The sequence below is a fragment of the Semicossyphus pulcher genome, unplaced genomic scaffold (assembly GCF_022749685.1).
Source record: "Semicossyphus pulcher isolate SPU_LCO1_2020_fin unplaced genomic scaffold, fSemPul1.0.p SCAF_15, whole genome shotgun sequence".
In the NCBI taxonomy this organism is placed as follows: Eukaryota; Metazoa; Chordata; class Actinopteri; order Labriformes; family Labridae; genus Semicossyphus; species Semicossyphus pulcher.
In genome coordinates, this window is record NW_027211659.1 from 14,587,581 (window position 1) to 14,615,309 (window position 27,729).

At 42.4% G+C, this 27,729-nt stretch overlaps 1 protein-coding gene across 1 annotated transcript; it reads right to left on the reverse strand.

The window, feature by feature from the left end:
* Positions 1-165: 165 nt before the first annotated feature.
* Positions 166-27,704, reverse strand: kcnj3a (potassium inwardly rectifying channel subfamily J member 3a). Its single transcript, XM_069662739.1, has 3 exons — positions 26,194-27,704; positions 25,003-25,219; positions 166-4,000 (listed from the first exon to the last, which is right to left on the reverse strand). The coding sequence occupies exons 1-3, from the start codon at positions 26,869-26,871 to the stop codon at positions 3,408-3,410; spliced, it is 1,488 nt and encodes a 495-aa protein (XP_069518840.1). The 5' UTR covers positions 26,872-27,704; the 3' UTR covers positions 166-3,407.
* Between the last annotated feature and the right edge of the window lie 25 nt (positions 27,705-27,729).

The window sequence follows — 27,729 nt, forward strand, 5'->3', positions numbered from 1 at the left end:
GAAAGACAGTGAATCACTCTAATGGTGGAAGGACAGTTGTCCTTTTTAACAGTTTGCCATGCAGCGCAAAGTCACAAACAGTTCGCTCTTATGTTGCACCATTCTTCATATGTGATGTGTCATGTTTCATCCCATCTTGACGCTGACACATAGTGATGTGGCACGAGAAGCGAGAGGAGTGTTTAAATAGCCAGTCAGCACAGCATATTTATTTTTGAATGTTCAATAAGGTTACACTCTCAATGTTTTGCAGTGTTCTAACTTGGAGAACGGTTTCTCTTGAGGTAAGTAGATTTGACTGTGGTGTACTTAGGGGAAACATTTGGATTCAATAGAGCTTACGAAGGGAAATATAAAATGCTGCTATGTCAGTGCAAAACTGTGTCTCGTTTGTCCTGCAAGCATTGGCAGCTGTTTTCTTTGCCATAGGCTGAGTCTGTGACAGATTATTTGTCAGGAAACCTGATAACAGAAAGAATCAAAACATCTCTTGAAGAATTACATTTCTTTTGGACAGTAAACAAGATTCTTTAGTCTGACTAACCCTCTTCTTGCCTCCTACTAAAATCCTCCCACCTTTTCCAAACACACTTGAGTCAATTATTTTTGTATTGAATGCTATTTCTGTGGAGAGGCAATAATGGCACTGCTGGAGAGACCGCACATGACAATAAAAAAAAACATAAAGCAAAGATCTCCGTGACTAAAGGAAAATGTTTTCTGTCAATGCAGGCGGCCTTAAGCGATTGTACCCCATCTCCAATGAGTCAGAGGATAATGCCATTATCAGATGCGATATTCTGATCCATCCCATGGGTTTATTTTACATTTCAGAATAAAAGCTGGGTTATCTTGTGGAAAAGAGAGAATTAACCAACTGGCTGTGATACCTACAGTCGTACCTTTGACTTCATCTCCACAAGTCCTTCAAGGTATCTCTTGAAATACAGTTATTATTTGCACAGTGTGTTTGACAGCAACAAAGAGTATACTGTGAAGTATGAACAGCAGCAGTGATTACACAGGGTATGATCAAAACAATAAAAACGCCAGAAGAAAAGACTTCTCGCAGTGACACCAGCTCACTGTCTTGTGGGATCCTTCATCTGACACAGTTTTGGTCCAGATTTAAAATTAGATCGCATCACTTTACACTTGTTGTCAATAAGGCATGGTAATTGTATAACATATCAAGAGCAATTCATTGTCAGTGTTGAATATTTGGTGTTTTTTAAAATGGTCTGCTGACTGTATATTTATTTTAAAAGGGTACAATCGTCTGCATCTGTGCCCCTGAGATTTTTGATGGGGTTTCTTTCCAGTTATCTACTGCAGCATATGGTTAGCATACAAATTTGGAGTGATCATTAACTTTAAGTGATCATTTCTGTTCCAGCTCAATAATTAGGCTATTTAACTTGTGCTCAGAGACATTAACAAAGACATAATTTCCTTAAAATAACAGTTGTTGTGGAAATTATGGTATGAATTGTAGCGCCATTGTTGCTTCCAACAAAAAACTGTACACATTTAACTTGAATAGGAGATTGTTAGCATGCTCATATCTGTACGGTAAACATGACGCTTTAGCTAGCAGCTAGTTAGCTCAGCTACGCTTCAACTGTCAAGACATTCATGCATAAACAGCTAGCTTGGCTTTGTCCAACCTATCAGTATGTCTTAAGCACATTAATAAACACTTTAAAGCTAAAAAAAAGAATAAACAAATTGCCAGCTACGGCTAGCTAGCTCCCATCTTTATGCTAGGCAAAGCTAACCAGCTGCTGGCTGTAGCTTCCTGTCTAACACAGAGCTATGAAAGTGGTATTAATCTACTAATGTAAAAATGTATTTATTTCCTTATATGTTTACAGTACTGACTAAGTATAGAGTTCATCGAGCTCCCTGCAAAAATGCTAAATGTAGGCTATAACTTAACTTCTTTAAGCTCAACAGTCAAAGCTGTTATCTGCTGTGCACATTGATTTATGCTAAGCTTTGGCCAAAGACTAGACTTGATATACAGCGGCAGATCTGAGTTACGAGTGTTTTTGGCCTCCCATCATTTTCACCACCCTGTGTCATAAGTACTTATAACATTTTATGGATTCGAAAGGGGTAAAGCATGCATTAAATCTAGTCAAAGTAGCGAGATGCTAAACAGGTATGTAAGATCTTTATTCCTGAAGAGATTGGGTATCATACAATGTCTTTGATGCATTTAGATAAAACCAGATTTCATGGCATGGATTCAGTAAACAGAATGAGTATGGGGCTGTGGTTAACCCTGTGGCTATATAAAGATTATATTCATTATAGTATTATTGCTTTCATCACAGAGGAGGGAGATTATGGGCCCTTAAGACAAAGGTTATGATTTCCTTACAGGCCCACCTCTAAATCTAACCAGTAACACCTAAGTTGAAATTCTAATGGAGTGTTTTGTGTTACTACAAAGGCCTACTGTAGATTAAGTTGGTTTTATTATGACATAAAGTGATTGCACAGTACTGAGCTACTGCCCTAAGCAGTTCATTAATGACAAAGTGTCTATAAATGCTTTCTAATATCACAGGGTATAATAGAATGGTTCTTTGTGCTTATCAAGTACAAGTATTGACGCTTTCAACTTAAGTGTTACTTTAATAAGCAAGTGAAAATTGTGTAGCATTGTGCCCAGTTCAGACAGCTCATATGATGCCAATAATGCATTCTCGGATATAAAAATGCATCATGTAGCAACATATTTGATCAACTAATAAAGTCATAAAGTCGCACATGGTAAAATAGTCTATATATGAAATACCAAAAACCCAGCTGTGAACAAACGTGAAAATGGAAACAAGGTAATATAGTTAAGGCTAAACATCTTTGTCTATTACCTTTGTATAGCTAAGTCAATAAGAGGAGCATGCAATCAACAGAACATTGCCACAATTTTACATTAAACAACAAAAGCAATCAACTCAAAACAAATGTATGTGCCTTTCGTCACCACAAATTAGAACCGTGTAATGTAGGTTTTCCACGTCGTAAATCATATGGCTTTGTGCGATTTCTCACTGTCAGTAAATTCACTAATGAAGTTGTTTTTTTTGTAAAATAATATATCAATAAATGTCATGCCAGAAATTATTGAGATTCTGCTCTACATGCGCTGTTTCTTACATGCCAGATTGTGCTAAATTGTACATCATCCTAAAAAAAATATCAGAGGTCTTTCGCCATAGCATGTATACACTTACAGCCAGGGACAAATGTGCTCAATTCCATCACCCTACTTTATATAAGGTATTTGTGCACATATTCTACATTTCTTTTAATATAAGAATATTGTCCATTAATAAAGGGGGAATCGTACAAGGGAAATAAGGGTGGATGGCATTAGTTAAAATATGTCGCCTGCTTTATGTAAAGCGATCTGAATTCATCTTTCTGAGTTTGGGGGGCAGGTGTCCGTCCATCCTGCCGCCTCCCCCACCAGCCAGCCGCTGCAGCTTGGGAGGTAAGTCCGCCACCGACTTACTCATGGGCTCTGAGCAGATCTTGGAGGCCTTGCCCTGCTTATCATCAGAGACCCCGGGAACAGAGCTGATTCGCTGCAGCTTCATGGGCAGGTCTCCAAAGCTGTAAGTCATCTCTGAGGTGGTGGAGCTCATCCGTAGCAGCTTCTTGGGCAGCCCGTCCCGCCCTGTGATCTTCTGGAGCTTGGTGGGCAGCTTGGTGGTGCTGTCATTGTCCTCCAGGGTCTCCAGGCAGTCCAGGGAGCTGTTCTTCTCCCCGCTGTTGCACAGGGACGGAGCCATGAGGGGCGAGGAGAGCAGCAGGGCCTCCTCCTGCTCCTTCACGCTGTACGGAGGGGTGGGCACCTCGAACGTGGCGTGGAACTGAGAGTAGTCCACCTTAAAGAAGCCTTCCTCCAGGGAGATAACCGGGAAGAAGCGGTGTCCCCACAGGACCTCGTCCTCCGTATACGACGTCCTCGCTTGGCAGGTCATCCCTGTGGAAGAGACAAAAACAGATGATGAATTACTTCCACAAATTCCTTTAGAGGCTTCAAAAATTATGATAAATAAGGCCTTTGTCTTTCAGACGCTCAACACACGAGAGGCCAACATTTAACATGAGATGTTTCATGACTCCAGCTTTAAACAACAGAGCTCTGATTTAATTACGTGCTTGGCTCTGTTCCATCAACAAGACCGTATTCATCAGGATTCTTGCAATTTTTGGATCACAGAGTCAACAATAATGCAAACAAAAGTGCCTCAGTGAATGAGTACTTACTGTATTACAGAGCCAGCTGCCTAAATAAAAAGCTTAATGGATTTTTCAGCTTCCAAACGTGATGTTTAGGAGTCATTTCCAGCCTAACTTGAAAAGTAATTAGAAGTACGGCTGCGTTATTTGCTGTGTTTGTTTGGCTAATTATTTAATCATAAAAGGCCTGATTCATTCTATAATTACTGTTCATAAAGAACTAGTCATATATATTGACTGAGTTAACACAGTTTGACATCTACTCAGTTTGTGTTTTGTTTACTTGCGGCTCAACAGGAATGCACAAAACAGACTAAAATAGCCCACAAAAGATGAACAGCTTTAATATTTGATGCATTTTCAGAAGGAAAAAGTAACGCCGCCTTCACATCTAGGTCTACTTCACATCAACTCTCATGCTACTTAGCAGTGCAGTCAACATCTTAAGCTTAGCTAGTAGCTACAAAAGATAGAGGATTAAGATAATCAAATTTCTGGACAGGCAGACCCAGAGGAGACACGGCTGCAGGCGAAGACTTCAGGAGGTCTAACTCGCGGTGAAATGTCTCTGAAGCTTTCTGACACAATAAAAGGAATCCAATTTAATCCATAACACAAAGAAACAACACAAAGCATTTGTTACATAACTGGGTTCAGCTTGAGAGAATGAGCGTGACAATTTAGTTTAAAGCGTTCAATTGTGTCATTTTAGAGATGACAAATTAAACAAAATACGCTGTTCAGTTTGGGTTTAGTGCGAATGTGCGACCATGCTGTGCAAATTCAGCACGAGATACCAGATTATAATGAATTTAGAATAAAACGTACCTCGCAGCCGACTCTGAATTAAACCCCTTCTTAAATATTCCCCTCGTGTCCTCGGAAACAAATTAATGCAATTAGGAAAGTCACGACGTTTGAATTACTGATCAACAACTTTTCTTTGCACGCAGAGTTATTGGATGCTTATTAGTGATTATCCGTCACCATTATTCAGCAGCTGCTTTAAATTATACTACTGCTTACAGCAAAGGCCTGTCATTCTGAGCACAGTGCACATTCTGCTGAAAAAAAACCAGACTGAAATTAAGCGTGGCAAATCTATAATTAGGTTTAAATCCAAAACAAATTCTAAATTGGTGATATTGGCCCAAAACGCTCTTATTTTAGCACAGTCGAATGGCTGGGGGCACTCGTGCCAAGACTTGTTGAAATCCATTAGGAAATCAGCGGCTGCAGAACGTTATTATCACATGTTTTAATTACCAGCTTAATATTGTTCGAGCAGAGACAGCCGGGCCCAAACTCTGAGCGCTTTCACTCACACGAGACGGCGCGGCCCGATCGCGAGGACGTCACCGCTGAAACTGGAGGAATCTGCCCGATTCCCAAGGTCGTAAAAATAATTCAGTGATAACAGCTCTGTACACAATGGCAGATGTGCAGGAGAGTGAACATCGAGTGCGTTCGGGGTATTCAAAGTATTACTTCTGCACTGTCGCTTCAGAGCCCCAGAGCCTTTCGGGCATATGGAAGTGTGCTGCGGTGAATAAAGCGGGCGATGCTAATGAGGAGTTTCAGGCCGAAGCGATTGAGAGTTAAGTGTGAATGGAAAGATTAGTGCATTGTGAGACCTTTAAGATGCCTAAAGCCAGAACAGAGTCAGCATTTGATCATCGGCAGGCTGAGGAAACTGTGGAGCTTTCTTACAGCTGTTAATCAGCTGCTTTTCTTTACAGCGAATGTTAACCGGACTATAGAATCAACAGCAGCTTTCTAGGCAGGTTGGAAGAAAAGGGATGAAAGTGTGCTTGAAGCAAAAGGTTGCTACTGTAATATACAACACACTTACAGCTTTGTGTTTCATCTATTAATAATGCTCTATTGTTCCTGCAGATGTTGGATGAGTTACTGTTCGACCTCTGTCTCTGGACGCACATGAACCCTGCAGGCCCGGGGCTGAATCACAGCTCCCCTCCTGCAGAGCCCACACGATCTAACCAAGTGTACCCGTCCCCTAAACCTAACGCAGCAACTCCACTTTATAATCGTCATTAATATAAATTGAATTTCCATTTATTATTCAAGGATTGGTGCCTGGTGCATGCATAATTAGAAACATCACATATGTACAGTTGTGTCGCTCAAGACCAGCTGTTCAGCGACACCCACGTACATGGGTGCGAACTCTGTGCCTCCGATTCACTGAGGCCGGGACTCACAACAGTGATGGAAATTTACACATTATGTAAAAGAATACATTAGACAGAGACCTCGAGATCACAGCCGAGTACAGTTGAGGAGCTAAAAATAGCCTGAGTGTGAATAATAAAACATGATTTTCATTTGTTGTTGAATATAAATCCTATAAATAGGAATGTAGACAAATAAGAAAACCCATGTCGGTGTGTATTTCGTATTACTGGCAAAGGCTTATGTAACTCTAAAACACACGCCTGCCTGAGACTCAGTGTTTCTATGGAAACAAAACTGTAGGAATGTGTGCATGCGACAGCCATAAACCTTTCCACTGCTGAGTTTGTGCAAAAGTAACAGTGACAGCACAAAACCAAAGTGTCTCTTTAAGATCACGACGGGAAAAGGGGGAAAAAAAGGGCTGAAAATTGATTTTCAATCGAGGGCAGGATCAAATCATCCATCCGGCTCCGGAGTTAGCACAAAATGGTTTTACTGTCAGATAAAAAAACATGACCTTTTACAGCACAAACCCGCCGCTCAGAGGGCCCGTGGAGGAGAGGGGGAATCATATATTTTGGTGACTTCTCATCTCCGCTCATATAACAAATGTGGTCTTTGTTAAAGCAGAGAGCAAGGGTCTCTTCTTCTTTCATCCCTCACTCTTACAGTGCATTCACTGCTGTGTTTTATAACTGCGCTGTCCTCGTGGCACCACAATCTTTATCAACACACACACACACACAGCAGGCGTGGACAAAAATCCCATCATATCTGTGCTGCTGTTTGCTGCCGGGAACATCATACAAACACACACACACACACACACATCATAGATGTTCAGACGTGCGGTGATGTCACCGCCGGTTTGTTGTGATGGTAAAACAAAAGATTGAAAAAGTGAAACCAAAAAAGCTCAAAGACATCCTCAGACGCTTTGTACTTCTTTCATCTGGATATATCTATATTCTTTAAAGTCTTCTTATAAGGTTTGCCTTTGATATTAGAATAAACACAGGACGAGATCTTATGTGTGTATTTAAAGATATCATCTTGAAGATTTTCATGTAAATAAATCTGTTAAGTCACTATTTATCACAGAATGAGGTAACACAATGATACAGACTGGCTGTCTGTGGAGACATTCGCTGAAAAAATCACAAGCAGTGCCCAGTTAGTGATGCGTTTTCCATCACCCAGCAGTGGTTGGTCTGCCAGAGAGGGTAGGCGCAGCTAAGCGGCTGCTTTTCTGGTCTCTGCAAGTGTTGCGAGTAAACAGTAATCTACTATGGTTGAACAAACAAAGAAAAGATCGATGACTACAGATACGACTTCAAAAATAAGTGGAAATCCAAAGAAAAAGAAACAAATTTGACGCTCAGATGAAGGCAAACAGTCTAAAAAGGAAAGCGACCGTCAGCGAGGAAAATCAAGAGTTACAACTGGAGCAAACTGTGAACGTCACACATGCAACACTGTCTGGGAAGTGTGCTCCCGCAGTCACCGTTTATAACCATAGGTGCCTCCAAAGAGAACAAAACAGAGATCTTCGAGATTACAGCTTGAACTACTTAACGACTCGTGTCCAGACACCTGAATAAATGTAATGCTTTCCAGTTCATAAGCCAATAAATGTGAAGCTGTAGTGGTTAGAGCTGTCGCTTCACAGCTAGAAGGTTTCTGGTTCGAATCCTGATTCGGATGAAATGGGCCTTTCTGTGAGGAGTTTGCATGCGTGGGTGCCCTCCAGCTACTCCAGCTTCCTCCCACAGTCCAAAGACGATGCCTGTCAGGTTGGTCATTGGTGACTCTAAATTGCCCGCAGGTGCTGGTGTGAGTGTGAAAGGTTGTCTGTATCTATGTGTCAGTCCTGTGATTGACTGGCGATGAGTCCAGGGTGTACCCCGCCTCTCGCCCAATGACAATTATGCTCCAGCCCTGTGCGACCCCGAACAGGATACGCGGTATAGATAATGGATGGATGGATGATATCTTTTAGATTAGATTGTCACATTTAAACGAAATAAAATACCTTTCAAATTTTCAATAAATCATTAACCAGGGCCGCTTTAAGGACCACACGTCACCGGTATTTCTTGGCTGCTTGACAGCTGATTGATGACTCTGCTGCACTGATAACCATTATATTAAAACAACCAGAGCTTTGCCTCAGTTGTTGGTTGACTTGAGCCACTTTGTGTCTCCCCTGGCACTGTAGTCGAGAGTGACAGCTGGCCTCTGTCATGAGGGGTGAATCGCTTTACAGATAAGTAGCACCGTCTACTGTATGAACGTATATTGGCCTTTAAAAGTCTCGATACCGAGAATAAGACGACCCCACTTTTCCAGATGTATTTATAAAAGCCTGTCTTATATTGGGACCAATACGATGGATCATGCAGCTCAAAAATGTCTACTTTCAACAAACAGTGTAAAAGAATATGTGATGCTTTTCCAGCTCTTGTTCTTCTTCTTTCTCACTTATTGGACGCACTGTCGGACAATATGTTCAATCTATTTTGGAGTTTTTAATCCTTCAGTGTATCTGAAAACTTTTTTAAATCTGGAGCTGCTGGACTCGGAACAGTGCTGGAGTTCCTGTGATAATCGACACATGCTGAAAGTTTGGGAACAAAAAAACGAGAATTTAATACTTAAAACTATGACAAAGATGTGATTGTTAGTCAGACAATCAACACTCACTTGAGATCCAATTAATCTGCAACACTTTTGATAATCAGCTTATTATCTTTAAAGCTGAAATGCTTAAAAGTTGCCTGATCCAGATTCTCTGCGTCACGTCTCCTTTGAGCATAGTAAATTAAATATGGTGGCGTTATTGGGAGTGTTTGCTCTTTTCTGCTCTGTTTAAATTATACTCTGTTCAGTCAGAGCACTACACTTATTCTAGACCTGTCGTCAACTCTGCATTCACTCCTCTCCCCGCGTTCACTCAACGTTTCCTGCTGTCATTGTCTGGGGCTTTCAGTGGAGATATCAGGGGTGCGTTCAGCATCGACCAAACGTAGCAAAAAGTTTATTTAAACTGAAATTGTGGTGCGTTGAACACCCTGTTTTGTATGTTGTGTTACGCAAGTGGCTGTCTTTTTAACACAGAAGGTTTTGCATACAAGTTGATGCTGATTGGGTGGAATCTGTCGGAATCATCATGCAAGAGGAAAAACGTTCCTCAACGCCCGTTGCGAAGCTACCGATTCAGGGAAAATGTGTCATTCAACATGGAAATCAGAGAAAGTAGACCCTGTTTCAAATTGAACGTGTCATCAATTTAATAACACACCCTCACTGTAAGCCAATCATATTTCTGCAGACGCCCTTTAAAGTCCTCGCCATAAAGACTTTATTAAACACATTATCTGTTACTTATCTCGTTTCCTTGTCTCTCTCTCTACAAGCTACCGCTCTGATTATTCCATGATTACAATAATCTTTTGTTGCAGCCCACATTCAAATCAAATCAACACATCAGCAGGTTCATCTGTTGTTCACCTCATCAGGAATAAAGGTACAGTTTAACCATGCAGGCGCTGCTAAAAGGAAAAGGGGGACAAAAGAAAGCAGTAGGGAAAAAGGATCGCTGTGATCCATGAAGAGACGGATCCATAGTCGGTTCATTAGGAGAGGAATTAGTTCATCTGTGGATCCATTACACTTGTAATTTCAGTAAATGGTTATCTGTTCCTCTATGTGATTCTGGAGAAGATAATACCGATACGTACCAATGCAGAACGGAGAGGCTCTTCTCAGTGTCCTGCACAATAAGTGATTCTGTTCTGCCGCATGTTACAGTGCAGTGCTCCCTTCTGCTCTGCAGGCCGTTTTACCGTCTTTCAGCTCATTGTTCTGGTTTTGATTCAGTCTCTCTTCAGCGTCATTTACAGCAGCAGCAGGAGTGAAAAAGGTCTAAAACCCCACTTTTCACATCCTGCTCGACATCTAACTGCAGACAGACAAAAAGTTAGCAGAAAAGCTGGAGATCAAATTTGAGCATTAAGTCGATTGCTTGTAGCGAGAGAGAGATAGAAAGAGCTGATGGCGACCTTAAAGACCTTAACAGAGCTAAAAGGAAAGAGAATAGTGGAACACTCCCCGGGTGGGCAAAACATATCTTTGAATGATGATGAAGCCAGCCAAACCTTTGACAGAGCGTTTGTTATAATCAGCCTGTTTTTTCCGACCAGGTCATCACATACAGCACTTTGGTCAGTAGCCAAACATTATGACGCTATAAGTACTTGTCTCGTGTCATTTCTGGACGCTGTGCTCTGACTTATTGTTTTAAAGTAACAATCTCGAAGATTTTCATGTAAATAAATGTCTGTTAAGTCACTATCTATCACTGAATGAGGTAACACAATGGTGATTGAGTCTATGGCCCACTGATGAAAGCCTTTGCATTTGCACTATATAGTATTATTATGGTAAATGGTAAATGGACTGTACTTATATACAGCATTTCTGGTCTTTGCGACCACTCAAAGCTGCATCTACACTGTATGTCACATTCACACATTCATACACTGATGGCAGAGGCTGCTAAGTGTCAATCAGATATCACATTCATACCCGTTGGCTAGGCCACCAGGAGCAATTTGGGGTTCAGTGTTTTGCCCAAGGACACTTTGACACGTAGACTGTGGGAGCTGGGGATTGAACCTCCGACCTTCCGATTGAAAGACGACCGACACTACCACTGAGCCACAGACTGAGTGCGACTTTTGCCGAAATAATCACAAGCGGCGCCCAGTTAATGACGCGTTTTCCATCACCCAACAGTGGTTGGTCTGCCAGAGAGGGTAGGCGGAGCTGAGCGGCTGCTTTTCCGGTCTCTGCAAGTGTTGTGAGTAAACAGTAATCTGCTATCTACGCTCAGATGAAGGCAAACAGTCTGAAAGGGAAAGCGACCGTCAGCGAGGAAAATCAAGAATTAGAAATGGAGCCAACCATTGACGTCACACATGCAACACTGTCTGGGTATCTGGGAAGTGTGCTCCTGTAATTACCGTTAATCGGCAAAGAGAACGAAACTGAGTTCTCCGAGATTACAACTTTATGCGCCACGGTTTGTTCAGCTGGCTTTTACATAATGTATGTACAATATTTACATCGTATACAATGCGTTAGTAATGCTACCTTAGTTCTAGTTACATGACATACCTTACGTAACTAATGTAACCAAACCATGATCTTTTTCTGACTCTAACCAAGTAGTATAGTAGATAGTTTAACTTGATGTTACAGATTTATCATCAGCTGGTGTATTTGACAGGTTTGGATTTAGATTGTGTTACAATGAAAACCTTAAAGGGAGTGAATACAGGGCGCTGGTTTAGCTCAGTCGGTAGAGGAGGCGCCCCACATACAGAGGCTATAGTCGTCGATGCAGCCGCCGCAGGTTCGACTCCGGCCCTCGGCCCTTTGCTGCATGTTATTCCCCGCTCTCTTCTTCCCACATTCTTTGTCTCTCTTCAGCTGTCCGAGCAATAAAGGCATGAACATGTGACGGCAACACAATTAGAAAGTCAAATCTGATCTGACAACTTGCAGATAATGTCACACACAACTTGTAAGAGCTGCTCCACGATGCCACCCTGTCAGGATATATGATATCTGCTGATTGGCTAATGTTTACCTTAATCCTACACAAGTGTGAAATCCCTTCAGAAGCCCCCCAACCCCATTGCCGAAGTTCAGCCGGCAGTGTACTGCTCTCACACAGCATGCAATATCCATGTGACAGCATGAGCGGCATTAGAATAATCCTCTGCTGAATCCACAAATTCAAGACAGATGTAGGAAAAAAAAAATGCATCTCATTAGAGGTAAATTTCAGCGGGGAGAGGGAGATAGAGAATCAGAGAGGACACATCGCCTGCGTCGAGGTGTACAGGTGCGTTACATGCTGAGATTTCTTTCTGCCGCCTCAGCTACAGCTTTGTTTTCCAATGAAATCTCCAGACGTCATCCAAATAAGGGAATCAAATGGAGTTTGAGAAAGTGGGCTGAGGTGGAAATGACGACGCAGCACTGAGATGGGACGTCTGAATTTATCTGAAATGTACAGCATGGCAATATTTCACACACTCACAGCTGATTCCATTACAGAGCGGGGAGGAAAAAAAAGCTAAGTTGTGTCAGGAATAAACTTTGAGATTTAGATGCCCGAAAGCCATCTCAGCTTGAGACTCTAAATAAATGCACTTTTCCGTGATAACACAGAGCGGGCTGCTCGTCTGGTCTAACAAAGTGAAGCAGCCGCACAGTCAGGCGAGTGACAGCCAAGATAAAAAGGCTTCTTTGGGGGGCTGGGATAGAAAGAGCACTGTAAACTCAGAGGCAGCCTGCCAGTGTGCCTTGATAGTAGCCGAATGGAGAGAAAGAAAGAGCCGAGTGGTATTCACGGAGCGGCTCGTCTAAAAGAAGCTAATCCAGGTTGTTGAAGCCAGAGGATCATATCTGTTTGGAGTCACATTTTCAGCTGCAGATTAAAGCGCAGAGGACGCAGCGAAAAGTCGAGGGGGCAGACCTGAGAGCAGCTCCATCCAGGCAGGGTCTCAATCTAGATTTGTGGAAAGAAGAAATCACAGCTATTATATGATTCAACAACCCGCAGGCAGCGAGCAAATGACACTCCAAATTGACGGCTATGTGAAAATGAAGGTTTATTCAAATGACTCCTCTGGATGAACTCACAGCGCAAAAAAAAAAAAAAAAAAGAAGGAATGTGGGCGTCGCAGAGTTCTCCACAAGCTCCTATTTAGTGACAAAATCACAAATAACCTCCCTCTCCCTCCCTTCTCTCTTTCTGTCTGGCTCTCTCTTTCACTCAGTCACTCAAATGGTCTCACACACACACACACACACACACACACACACACACACACGCATGCAAACTCATTCACCAGTGCAGTGCTGTCAGCAAAGTCCCCTGACAGTCTATCACGGCTGTGGAAACAGCTCAAGTGTTATGTATGAGAAAAAAATGCGAGCAAAAACAAGCATGAGGATCTGGACGCTGCACACACAGAGCAGGAACACAACCGCCACACAACTCGGTCCAAGATCTCATTGTCGGGCGCTCGCTCTGGCCAGGGCTTGGGCGGAAAATGCCTTCGCTGCAGCTCTGGATTGTGTGGAAGAACAATTAATTCGAGACAATTATCCTGTTTGTGCAAAACAGGAAGCAGAATTCCCCTTTGTCTTATTTTAGGATCCATGTTACGACAGATTAAGCTGCGGCGCTGGATATGGTAATGCAAGGCAGAGGACAGGGAGACTATGAGGACGCAGTTAAAGCTTAGAGACGAGAGGAAAGTTCAATTCAAAGGTTCATTTGGGTTTTTGGCATTTCACAGCTGACTTGTTTTCCTTTTCAATAACAAAGGGCAGAACAAATTGAAGCAATAGAATAAAAAATCTAATTTTGATACAGACACTGCTATTGTGGCCACAAGTCCTGTCTGATCATCTGTTTCTATGGTGACCACCATCAAGTGGTAAAGTGTAGAAATATCCACAAGCATCCAGCGACCTGTTTTTCACAGTTTGACTCCTCAAAGGAAGAAATAATAAGTCCCCTCCCTGTGTTTAAAGCCGTTTTACTGTAGGATCCATTCGCGAAGGTGGCTTCCAGTTGTGTGTTTACTCCACCCGTGCGCCAGCAGCAGCTGAGCGATGAGAACGAGGAGGAAGATGATGGAGGGAAACGGCACGGCTGTGGGGGAGGGGAGAGCCTGGATGCTGAGGCAATTGAGGCTGGAAGGGAAGGAAGGAGAGGAAGGGAATAGGAGCAGAGGGGCTGCCAAGCATCTCCACACAAGGTGGGGTGTCATGCAGGCTGGAGGAACATATGGCTGCAGGCCGTTAACACAGCGAGGAGAGCACATTTAGCAAGAGAAGCCAATCTGAATACTGCTGTAAAGGGAACCAGTTAAGCAAAACAGTAATGTATTGATTCCCCGAGCACCTAATAGTAGTCATATAAGAGAAGCACACTGGGAATGCGTCCAAACCTACTGAGGCTACGACTGATTTTTTATTGAGTGCGGAAGTGATCAGAAAAGCATTTTCTCTGCACACTGAATGAGTGAGAGCTGTAATCTCACATTGATCTCAGCTATTAAATGTACTTAAGTGATGAAGAGGAGTTACAGCTGAAAACAGGGGGGAGACAAAAGAGGGTTTTTTTACGCCCTAAGAGATGTGAGATGGTACGAAAGAGAGGGAACTCGCTGTTAAGAGATTGTTTTTCTTATTTTTGCCACTCAAGTAGGAGAGCAGAAAGAAAAGGAGAAAGAGAGAGACGTCCCAGAGGAGGGTCTTTTTCTTCAAGACAAGCCTTGAGAACGTCTTCGTGCGGCTTTGCGTTTAGGCCGAAGGATTGATTCACCTGCACTTCAGGGACGGTCAAAGCTCCAACGATCAATGCTGCCATCGAACAACACTGTAAGTGCATCACAAGCTGCCTTGTAACCTCTGAAAGAAACAGTTTGTCCTGCGTGTCCATCCTCCAGCAGGACAGGGGGTTAATATTGAGCTTGTAAGAAAAGTGTCATTGTCGCGGAACACAAAAGCATATGAGACACACTCAAAAATGTTTTACTTGTCACAGTGTGTTCAGACGTTCAAAGACTCAGGCACTGACGCCGCCTTCGTCACGCGGGTTCATCCCAGGTCTCCCACCACTCCTCCTCAACCGGTGATTTATTGCCGTCCAACAGGGACTTGACAAATCCCTAAAGACACAATTACCGTGCTCCCCCTCGGGAAGCCAGCACAGTTCATCTAAAAGGGATAATGAATCCAGGATGTCATTGCTGGTTCGCTGCAATGCCCATTAAGTGGAGTTCACCCCCCGTGCAATTACTGTATGTACAGTAGACATAAGATGTAATCTCACGGATGTGATCTGAGAATATCCGTGTGTGTTTATCTAAAATTAGTAATGCTAATTAAAGTGTTATTTGAGACAATATGCACCAGCTGAACCAGGCAGTATTTCTGCAGAGAATAATGAGTAGTTGTTCGGCAGATGCCAATATACAGAATAATTAACACTTTTTATGTGGTATACTCAAATATAATGGCACTAGTGTGGCTTATAAAGTTCAGAGAGTTATTAGGCTGTGTAAGGTGTTGACTCATGTGCGTGGTAGTGTTGAAGATGCAACTTTACTTGCTGTTGAAGTGAACTATATTATTATGTTAAAATATAACCCCTCAATACATTATATTAAGTATACAATACACTACAATCCATTATATCACTATAATGGAGAAACAAATTAAAGGAGGTGTATTATGCTAATTTCAAGCTATATATTTCACTCTGCGATACCTGTGGAGTAGCTTAGCATAATTTACAGTTAAAAAAATCTTCTGTGCAGGCCCTCATACAGCCTCTGCCTGAAACGACTCAGTCAGCTCTGTCTCTTTAAGAAACCCCGCCCCTACAAGCCCACTTTCTTCTGATTGGTCAGCTCTCCGAGGCCTGCTGAGGCGTCACAAAGTGCAGCGAGTAGAAAAAACTGTGTGAAACCTAGCGTTCACAGCAGCCTGGGGATTACTCCAACACACTTTTACCTACAGATTTGAAACTTCACCCACATTTAGTCTGGACATCCAACATTGTAACATTATATATATGTCTTAAAATGTGAAACAGCATAATACCCCCTCTTTAAGTTAAACCAACAATTCTCTCAAAAATTGACAATTTTGGAACACAAAACTACAAAAAACTACTCCATTATCCTTTTACATGACAAAATACATTTATATAATTAAATACATATGAAACAAAGTGGCAGAAGAAGTATTCAGATACTTAGCTCAAGTAAAATTAGCATTATCGCAATAAAAACACCCAAGAACAAGAAGTACTACGTTTCATGTCTTACATACCGGTAATTAATTTCAGTGAAATGTACTTAAAGTAATGCTCAAGGTGAAGCTAATTTAACTTTGTGATCTTCTATAATGCTATTATGTTATTATGGTTTGTATAATCTGCTGAGGAACTACAACTGTCAAGGCTGTTTGAATAAAGATTACCAACATGGAGTCTCATAGTATTGGGTTCATTCCACTTCTCCGTGACCTTGCAAACATAACCTACGTTTGTCGTGCTGAAATATTCAAGGCAGGTAGGCAATGAATACATTCTTAATAAAGTCAAATGAACCCGAAGCATGAAATCCAGTTTAACACGAGAGCTGTGAGCTATCAACACGTGGCTTATCGCTGCACAGGTGGAGCTCAGCAGGGACAGACGCATCTCTCCGGAGTTCTCACCCTGCGCACATTAGATTTAATTGGAAACTCCTGCTCTCACCTGATCTGCTGCTTTAACTCCGGCACTGAACCATCTTTAACCCTTTGACCTGCGGGGCCGTGGCAGGGAGCGAGACACCGAGAGAGAGAAGGAAAAATGCTCGCAGGGTAATGAATTATGGTCAGTTTCTGCGGCTGAGTTTGCCATTTCTCTGAATGTCCCAGCGTCAGCTGAACTTTAACTTCCGGGGCTAAGGCTTGTGTGATTAAAACTATGAGGCCTCTGGCGCGACATAAAGCTCTCTATTTTCATTTCAATTACTGCTGCAGATGATAAAACACAGATCGGGCTATGACATTTGTTGCTTTAGTAATCAGTGGCAATGGATGTTTCCAATTAATTATGCTGGCTGTGGAGTCTGCATCAAAGAAATTATTACTCTTCATTTCATTTTCTAAATACTCCCTTAATGTATATTTGTTGTTCAACATCAATAACTTAATTAAAGCTGCTGATGATACTCTTATGTAACACAATAATTATTATCCTCTACCACACAGGTCAGGTTATTAGTTTTTTACTTACCAAAAGTGACAACACTCTCTTTAATGCAGTTTTAATTAAACAGGGGGGTTTTATGGTAATAATAATAATAATAATAATAATACATTTTATTTGATGGCGCCTTTCAGGTCACCCAAGGTCACCTTACAGGAAATAAAAGCGTTCAATAGAACATCAAACATTATTATTTTTTATTAAGTATGTTGGTGTAATCCCCAGGCTTCTCAGCTCAGTCTGCTGTGAACGGCAGGTTTCACACAGTTTTTTTCTACACGCTGCACTTTGTGACGTCACAGGGGCAGGGTTTCTTAAAGGGACAGAGCTGACTGAGTCGTTTCAGGTAGAGGCTGTATGAAGGCCTGCACAGAGCACCAGTGTGAGAAAAATGTGTTTTATAACTGTAAATTATGCTAAGCTACTCCACAGGTATCACAGAGAGAAATATGAAGCTTGAAATTAGCATAACAGCCCCCTTTAAGGAATCCCTTAAATTTAAAAATCCATCTCTGTATATAATTGCTTAATTTCCTAAAACGTAGGTCCAAAAACAGACCTCCTTTCAAAGATGCAGCTGCACAATTTGAAAAGGAAAGGTAGCGTACAGGTAAGAGAATCATTATTGCTCTCTCAGCTACATACTGCCTTTATGCACAAAAACACATGAATAAACATCACCACTTGATCCCGTCTATATGCAACCAAGCCCCAGCCACCCACACTCATTTTAAAACGAGCAGATAGCTGGGATATTCTATTTTTTATTCTGTTACAGTGAATCATAGGAAAAGCCTTGTAGCAGTTTGAAAAAGAGGGGGCCGAGAGAAATCTTTGAAAACAATCAACGCACGACTTTAGAAGAGAAAAGAGAGCGATTCTGATCTTTTTTTTGCCATAATTTGCCTCATAATCAAATCAAGAGATGAAATGTGACGCCGAGTTTCATGTACAACACACATTCAGGGGGAAATAATTTTCAAATATGAGACTATTAGTTAGTTCAGTAAGCAGAGATTGTTTGCCCGCAGCACAAATGTGCCGTGTCACCAGAAGGGTGGAATGAAAACTCTGTGAGCAAACAAATACAAGCATTTAAATGAACAGCAGGACAGCTTGGTTTATCATGAACAAAAACTTTATGCCTCTTAATCCCTAAAACCTTGCCAACTTTGCTCGGAAAGATTTCTAAATATTTCTTATTTGCAGAGTTTTATGAATTTCACAGCAAGTGTAATGATCACGCAGTACCCATTTGCATGAAAGTCACATCACTCTGAGAAGAAAAAAGGTTTATGCTGATGATAGAGAATATGAATCATTGCTTTTCATAGCTGATGAGTGAATTTAAAAGCACTTTGCAGAGCTTTGAGGATCTTAACACTGTGGTTTGCCACCATGTTAGATCCCAAACACTGCACAAAATTCAGGGACTTCTTTCAGCTCTGAAATGAAAATGAGTTCCCCCTTTAAATAAATCATCAGCTTGTTTATCCTAATTAGTTATTATTTCTCTAATCTGCAAACTGCCTGCTTTTAAATTACATAAATACATATTCAATCTTCTGCATGCACGAGCCGCAGCATTCAGACAGGAGCGTTGTGGCGTAACAGCATCCTGTACAAACCCCGCAGTGAAAATAAGGAAATGAATTTAGTTACAATGCACTGATTAGTTTCATGGTTGGAGGAACATAAACGTCTGTTACTGGCAGCTACAGTTTATTTTGGGTCCTCGAGAATCAGCTCCCCTAATGAACAGATTGCCTCTGGCTTGGCGTTTAAGCCTTTGTAGTGTTGAGCAGCATTACTGGTGTGGTAATGGGACACTTATCTAAACTTGTGATGTATTTTAAGAAGACGGCATGTAGCGAGTCTGAATCAGCAGATGAGTCAAAGTCAGGTCGTGTAGCGGTACAGTGAGAATGACCCGGAATGCTTTTTATTACACTATTTGTTTTTCAGTTTTATATATTTTGACATGTAACAGTATGAAAGGCACTGGTAAGCATAAGAAAATATATAACGGATGAATTCTGTTTAGCTGCTTCAGCTTTAAGGTCCTGGTATTGTACGCTTTGACTAACAGTCACACTGTCATGGCTGACGGTGACGCTTGCTAATGTTATTAGTACCAGCTGTTATTTTCTTACTATGACCAGTCAAACTGTCTGCTGCGGAAAAACCATTCTAGTTACACAATTAACTGATTGCCCAGTGCGTCCACACAGGTGTTTTTAATTACTCTGTCTAATTAGATCACAGACTGTAGGTAAGAAGTGGACATAGCCCCGGTGATGTCACACATTAGCTCGTGAACTGCTGTTTTGAAGCCTTAAGTTTAGAATTACTGCGGGCGCCATCTTGTGATTTTTCTTTTTTTTGAACAAGAAGTGACCATATTTAGACGTGAGGGTGGAGTAGGAGACAAATAAAGGCAAGGAAAACGCTAGGTTCAAAATTAAACAGTTAGGCTACACTCAAGCTGCTTTACTAGCTGGCTAATTAGCTAGCTAGATACAGTATAACCCATAAAATTAGATTCTACTTGTCGAGATAGCTGACCAAAGTTGTTTAGAATCTAAACTGAAAAAGCACAAGAGCTTGCGCTACATAGCTAACTCACTGCTAGCTAACACACAGCACAGAGCATGCTCCGGGTGAACAGAGGCAAGCATACTAAAGAAAAAGAAGGAGTTTTGCCATCACTAGTGCTTGCTGTCTTCTCTGCAGGGAAAAGCCAACCACAATCCTGACTCCAATACACTGGCTGCCACAAATAAATCAATGAACCAGCTAACAAGCCAGGCCTGGTGAGCGCAGATACAGATACCTGCTAATTAGCGCTAACAATTCAATAATGCAGGGATTTCACTTACAAACTGGAGCGCAAACATCTTGGACTGCCTCTTAGTGTAATTACTACAGTCTATGGTTAGTATAATAAACCACTCAGCAAGCCATCATTAGATCAATATTTGCATGAAAGAATCCTCAAACGACTACAACCACACAAACATGACCGAGATGTCAAGTTCAGTGACTGAGAAGGCGGAGGTGACACCTAGCAGACAGCTAACAGCACCCACCTGTTATTCAACCTGGCTGCGCCTCTATTTATGCAGAACTTTACGCCTCAGTATCATTTGAGCAGGTGAGTAATATAAAAATTCAACCCTGTACAGTTGTCAGGAATAGAGAAATGAGCTAGAGAGACCAAAACAATTTTGCGTACCAGGATGTTTTTGGAGCCAGCCTCAAGTGGCCACAAGATGAACTGCACGTCTACATTTCCCAGCCCCAGAGCATGCCACTTGGATAAGACGAGTTGACAGGTTAAAGTTCGGTGGAGCTTATTGCATCAAACAGGGGAGTCAGGTAGCTGTCAATAAAGCTCTGTTCTTACACATCCACACAGTCCCAAGAGGAGGGCTAATCAGGCAACATAAGTGGAAACACCTGAGTGAGTGGACATTTACAGTACATACTAGGCTACTAGTTTTGCTTTGCCAGTTGTGTTTTGAGTTGTAACTCGTATAAAGGTGATCAAGGCGGGCTAACAAAGTAAAGGACATTGAAATCCAAGGCACCATTAGCTATGTCTCAATTCAGGCGCTGCTTCCTTCCAAGGACGCGGTCTATGAAGACTGCATCATTCGTAGCCTGTGTAGACCGCAAAGGCTGAACTGAAATGAGTCTGATCTACGGAGGATTTCCTGTTTGTGTCACCAGCTGATCCCGGCCTAACCCTTGCGTCACGAAGAGATGCTCCAGTTGCCTAGCAACAGGTAGCTAGCTAACTGGCTAACTAGCTACCATAACTTACGTCTTAACTTAACCCATTATTTTAAAGGTAACTTAAAGTATCAAGGCCCCTTTCATTTTTTTTTTTTTTTTACATTTATATCGCTCGCTATTCGATTGAGTTGAAACCCAAAACTTTTTAAAAATGTATTTCTCAGCTATTTGAGAGTCCACCATCTTGTTGGAATTTGCGCGCAATGAATCTCGGGATACGATGCACCCGATGGATCCTTCATGGCCCGGGAAAAGGAGTACGCATTTGTCGGCCGCAGCTGAAGGAGTCTTCAAAATGGGACAGCCTTCGATGCGCCGCTGTGAGGCAATCGACCTTCAAATACTGCCTTCTAAGGATACAGCCCCTGAATTGGGACACAGCTCATGTTTGATTCCTTAAGTTGCCTCAAGGCAGGACACAGTTCCTGACAGAGTCAATGTAAGACACTAAATAGTTCCAAACGACAAACAGGAATTACTTGAATTTCCATTTCCATCATGATGTAATTATTTTGGCATCTTTTGGACCTTTTTATCGTATTAAATCATAGAAAAATCTTGAGTTTATTTTGGTCTGAAACCATTGTAGTAAACCAGATTACATCTGACATGTGACTTTGTAGGTACATTTAAACTGCCTCTCACTGAACAGGACAGGTGCTCCACAGAGGCTCACCTGATCTACCGAGTGGATATCCAACCGGGCACTGATCAGCATCAAATAGCTGGAAGGGGCAGTAAAGTTCATCCAGAGACAGGCCCTGACATCGACATTAAACAAGCTGTGATGATGTGAACCCAGACATGACAATGTTGGTTTACTGACCTCTCTGGAAGTGTGAATATTCAGGAGATTCGCTTTTGGTCTGAACACAACACAAATCACACATATGCTTTCTCAAGGCATCAACGTGGTTACGTGTGAATAAAGTGCGTTCTTTTAATGGCTTAAAATAACCATAAAGGAGGGTGAATAAAAATGTATTTGTTATTGCTAGAGGGATTTCTTGTTGAGCAAACTAATAAACTGTGGTCTCAATGGGCGTTTTTCCACATATATACACATAACGTGTAGTGCACATAGTATATGCATGTAACCTGATAATTCAAAGCAACAACATTGAGATAACAGAACAGAAACTGTGATCAGTTTGTTCAGCAGACTCCACCATATCACAACTGAACAGATGCTACTGCACTGCGGACTTGTTCAACTGCAAAATCTAATTGGTACATAAGTTTCACAGCTCAGTATTAACACGACTTCTCTCATGCATTATATTTATAATTGTTATTATTAACGGGCATTAGCGCTGTACACTTCTTCTATCAGCAGGGCTGCAGTCACTACTTGTTTTTCGCTCTAACAGTATAAAATCCATCTCTTAGTGTCCAAACACCTGACACGTTAATGCACAAGTATTGCACAAGTAACTCAGCATGGTGTTACTGTGCTGAGATTCACATCATCAGAATAACAGGGGGATGAATTGCTCACACACTGAGCCTGACATGCAGATTTGCTCTGCAGCCAACGACACATTAGTAACTCCAAAGATACTTGTTGGGGAGTGATGCGATGTGTTGCTTGTATCGATTGTTATTGTGTCAGACATTATATCTGCTCGTACTGTTAACTCAACCAAAACTTGTTACTACAGCCGCCTTGTTTGTGCCCCCCTCCCCCCCCTTACAGCTAAGCAGACAGCATGTACAATACATTAATTGCAACGTGATGTAAACCCAATTTATCCTCAGCAGCACAACCGTGTTAGAAAAGCAACCACAGAGCCACAACTGGCATCCCTCCAGGAGAAAATATGCTGCTACCAGACTTCCTACATGTCTCATTTGGAACGTGCATCGCACTGAGGTAGTGATCAAAAACACCTTGGGCTCCTTTTCAAAAGGAATGAGGAATCGCTCGTGCCTTTTTATACGATGCAGAGGTTGTCAGGGGTCACAGCTAAATGGAACAATTCCGGGCTCTTACGTGATCTCTTCCACGATACACACTTAGTTGTTTTCTTGTGCGTTTAAAGGACTTCAGTTAGACAAAAATACGTGTGTGTGATCTCAGGGAAGAGGAGGTAACGACGCCTAAAAGGGTACCTTCTTGTGTGTGTTATCATCACGTAGGGAGGACAAAGATTCGGTGATTGTGCGAGCTTTAATCTGCAGCGGAGAGTGTTTTTTAACTTGTGTTCTAGACTTTTTTTTCACACGTAACAATAAAAAAAAAGCTCAGATCTGGGGAGTTGGGCAGCTTCCTCGCTAGTAAACAACAATCCTCATAAATATTTCATCTCATTCTTTCTCTGCTGTATCACCTGTTCCGGCCAACACTTCCTCGTACAGTAACGCCTCCGTGTGCTTCTTTTCTCGTGTCTCAGCAGAGCCCCTCCTGAATACCAGGTGATGCTGTCAACAAAAGCAATTTCATTTCACGTCCGCCATCACATGTTTGCCTTGTTTTATTACAGAAATTGTGTTATGATCCCCATACCATAGGAATAAAAAAAAAAAATCTAAGTTTAGGTGCAGTGCTGCAATCCTGAATACTCAAGGAGAGGTTGCCATGGAAACAGAGTTACATTGGCCAGAAATGAAAGCGTCTGAGGATTCAGACTTTCACTGTACATAAATTTTTAACCATAGATTGTTTCTACATCAGCCTTTCGAAACCGACTTCACATGAGCACAACCGCCGCTCCGTGCAGACATCTCTGTGACGTGAAAACGTGTGGATAACAATCCCAAAAAACAGAGTCGTTACAGCTGAGACTGTAAGACATGGGGGACACATGCTTCTGATACAGCCGCTGAAGTACTATAAATACCTGCTAATGTAGCAGTGAATATTTGCATACCTTAAAACCAAAAGCAGCCTGCACACAGCGGCTAATTTACGGCTGCATATCGCAATAACTGCCAACTTTAGATCATTTGTGCAGCACATTTATACCAGCTGTTAAAACACTGAGCAGCATTTCTGTGAGACGCTAAAGCCAGGCTGCACTGACACTTACTATTGTGATACATTACATGTGCACCCTGCTCGTGCACATGTAAAATCCCATCAAATGAATGCAGCATGTCATAAACGTGGACGTTAGAACGCGGCACTAACTACCTGCTAATTGCTGTCTGCAGAGCCTCCCTGTCACATCTCCATATGCTGTTTTCCTCTCAGCCACTCTCTTCCAAGCGTTCAGGCCTATAGCACTAAAAAAAGAGCTCTCTCCTCACACACTACATCAGCTGTGTCAAATAAACGCTTTGAATTTAAAATGACCACAGTGGAGGATTTTTACTCGGGGCATTACTCATCTTGTGGAAATGGAATTCCCTAATTCCAAAGGGACCCCTAGAAAGCAAATTATTATCCCCTGTGAGAATAGCAGCCCGGAGGTAAGTGCTGTGCGGGCACAAAGGCGGAGGAGTGTTTCAGACGGGGGGAAAGGAAAATGTTTATAGCCTAAAAGTGACCTGCTGAAGTTTTTATGTGCTTGACGGGCGAATGCAGCTTGAAACTCTGCTCTGCTTCCCCAAAACCAGAGAATAAAAGAATGCATAAGTTGAAATATGTCGCTCCTAATGCCTACAAGACAGAGTCAATCATCTATTATGTATAAATGTTAAGCACTGCTATTATTAGCTGCGCCGTAAGTTTGCCACAGAAGCAAAAATCAATGAGATGCAATGAAGAGGTCAAAGGTGAGTCCTTTAAGATGTCAGCTGTTAAACACCTCTGAAAAAGCAGAATTTATAATGAGATGTGGCAGGAAAAGACTTCCCAGCCCCTCAGAAACACAAGACGACACAATATTCTTACATACTGTACAGCAGCAAAAGTTTTTAAATGCAGGCCCTTAAAAATGTTTGTGGTCACTCACCTGTCGTCTCTACTATCCCTTCAAGTATCACCACGATTTCAAACTGCTCCGTTTGCATGGACCTCTGGGAGAGCTCGTAGAAGGGGCTTTTGGTGTCAATCACATGGCAGATCGTGAGCGGCGAGACGAGGAAGAGCTGGTCTGCCCCAGTGCTGAAACCCACGTCCAACTCCAACTGATCCAGCGGAAGAAACTCGCCTTCGGGCGTCTGGCGAGACTAAGGAAGCGTACAGGAAGAGACAGAGATGCTTGGTGGTGGGGGAAAGAAGGGGGACAAGACAGACTGATGCGCCGCTTATCGAGAGCCTTTGTGTGAGACTGTTACACAATTTGTGTGCAATCAGAGCGACCAATCATCAGTCTTATTGGATTATTACTATAATTTCCCTACATGATATCTAAGGAGGCATCAATACTGTAAGAATTTCCATCTCAGAGTTTGATTTGAGGTTACACATAATCAAATTAACTGGTTCTTGTTGATAACACTAACCTGCTGTTGTCTCATTTGTCTCCGTGAAAAAGCTGTTTTGATGATGATACGGATGTTGTCTGTCTATGACTGAATTTACTAAGTTTCCACTTACCTTAAACTTTATAAAAGCCTACTTTTAATCTTATTTACATGATTGTTTTCTGATAATTTGTGGGCCTACTTTTAAATTTGTCGAGCATCGTTTTGAAGTTGTTGCTAGTGGCGCTGTAAAAACCAGGAAGTGGGCCGCAGGGACATCCAAACGTGATGTTCTCTTAAGGGACAGTGTCACATTTACACCGAGTTGTACCACTTTGTCGTGGTTTAAAAACGAGCATAACACCAACATGTTATTCTCAAGGTCTGCTGTAGGGACTCACTGCTGCGAGGAGGCCTCTTGGCAAACTCTGTGGACTATTTTTTCTCTATCGTGTCTGCAAAATATGGATTTAGCGAAAAGGATAAAAGGCCTTCTGTGCTCTGGCTTTGGCCAAGAACGGCTGATGGTGTTGTGGTTACATGTGGTCTTTTTTTAATATCATTGTAGTCTTGATGTTGGGACATGAGAGTGAGGCACCATGTACAGTAAGGAGTAGGCTTAAATGTCAGTGTGTAGGCCTTTCCTAAAATAAAACAAACACATGATGTTGGCAGATAAACAAAGAGAATAGAAGTCATACACTGGATCCCTCTTGACTGAAAGTAGCATCACTTACTTTGAGCAATTTGCAGCGGATCTGTGCAGACACCATATGGCTGTTACGCAGGTTGCCGACCCTGAACATGAGAGTTAGTTTCCCATCTCGCATAGAGATCGCCGCATGTTCACTGAACATCAGAGTCTCGGCCCTTTTCTTGGGCTGAGACATCTTGATGAACATGCAGCCGATCAGAAAGGCATCGACGATCGATCCGAGGATCGACTGGAAAAGAAAGAGAATGATCCCCTCGGGGCATTTGTCTGTGATGTATCTGTAACCATATCCTATGGTGGCCTCGGTCTCTATGAAGAAGAGGAAGGCTGAGGGAAAGTTGTACACGTTGGCCACACATGGAGTGTACTTGTCGTTGTGTGCTTTGTTGAGGTCTCCTCTGATGTACGCGATGAACCACCACATGGAGGCCATGAAGAGCCACGCCACCGTGTAGGTGAGGATGAAAATAAACAGATTCCAGCGCCATTTCAAATCTACGAGTGTTGTGAATAAGTCTGAGAGGTATCTGCTGGTTTCACCACCCAGGTTCCCATGCTGGACGTTACATCGCCCGTTCTTGTCCACGAAGCGCTGCCTCTTCTTCTTTTTCTCCGGGGGAGGCTGGTTGAATCCAGACCCGCTAGATGAGGTGGTCACTACCTGATAATCGTCCCCAAATTTCTTTCGAAGTGCAGACATACTACGATGACAGCAGCGAAAGAAATAACAAAGGATTCAATGATGAAAAATAAAAACTGTGTGGCTTGTAGCTGCTGCAGTGCCCGTGCGCAATGTCTCCTCTTTTGGAAATAAGGCGATAAAAGTGCGCTGTCTTCGCCACCAGTTAGTCTTGCACCGTCCTCTTTCGCCACACACTACTGTTGCTACACCTCACAGCCATGAAACATCAATAATGCATCAGTACTTTACAAACAGCGATGATAGAAGCCATATGAATGAAATAAAAAGACGCACAGGATGAGGTATCCAAACGCGCCAGTCGCAGTCCAGGTTTTACAGGTTTATCAGTTGCTGCGTCGTGGATTACTCATCGCCCGTGAAGGTTGGGGCTGTATCGACCTGTTCAGAACTGTACTCACAGTGAAGTTCTCATGCGAAAGTTCAAAATCCCTTAACGGCCCATAAAACAGCAAAATCTCTGCGTAATTAGTCGCTGGAATCTGTTTCCAGGATGAAACGTCTCCGTGCGCGCTTGTGTTGGAGATGATCTGGTTTCCAGTCCTTCCTTTGTGGTGTGTATACATAGGAGATGAGTTGCATCCAAGCATATGACTGTAAAAAATGACGAGCTGGAGGAAGAAAATCACTGTCCCACTGTCGTCATTTTTGGCTACGCGCATCGACGCTGATGGCCAGGCTCTTCTCGGGCATCTCTTACAGAAATGTCGACTGGATTCTCATGGTTCAGCTGAAGAGATCCGCCAGATGATCTTTTTTTGTGTTTAGGCTGCTTGGATCCTTCTTTCCCGTCGATTTCCCCTTGCGCGGCTTCTGCGCACTTCCACGTTTCCAGTGATGCACGCACTGTTGCCTGGT

Coding starts and splice junctions, on each gene's coding strand:
- kcnj3a (XM_069662739.1), bottom strand. CDS start 26,871: ATGTCTGCACTTCGAAAGAAATTTGGGGACGATTATCAGGTAGTGACC. Junction 25,220..26,193: donor TCCGCTGCAAATTGCTCAAA/GTAAGTGATGCT, acceptor ACGCTTCCTTAG/TCTCGCCAGACGCCCGAAGG. Junction 4,001..25,002: donor AGGGATAGTAGAGACGACAG/GTGAGTGACCAC, acceptor TCTCTTCCACAG/GGATGACCTGCCAAGCGAGG.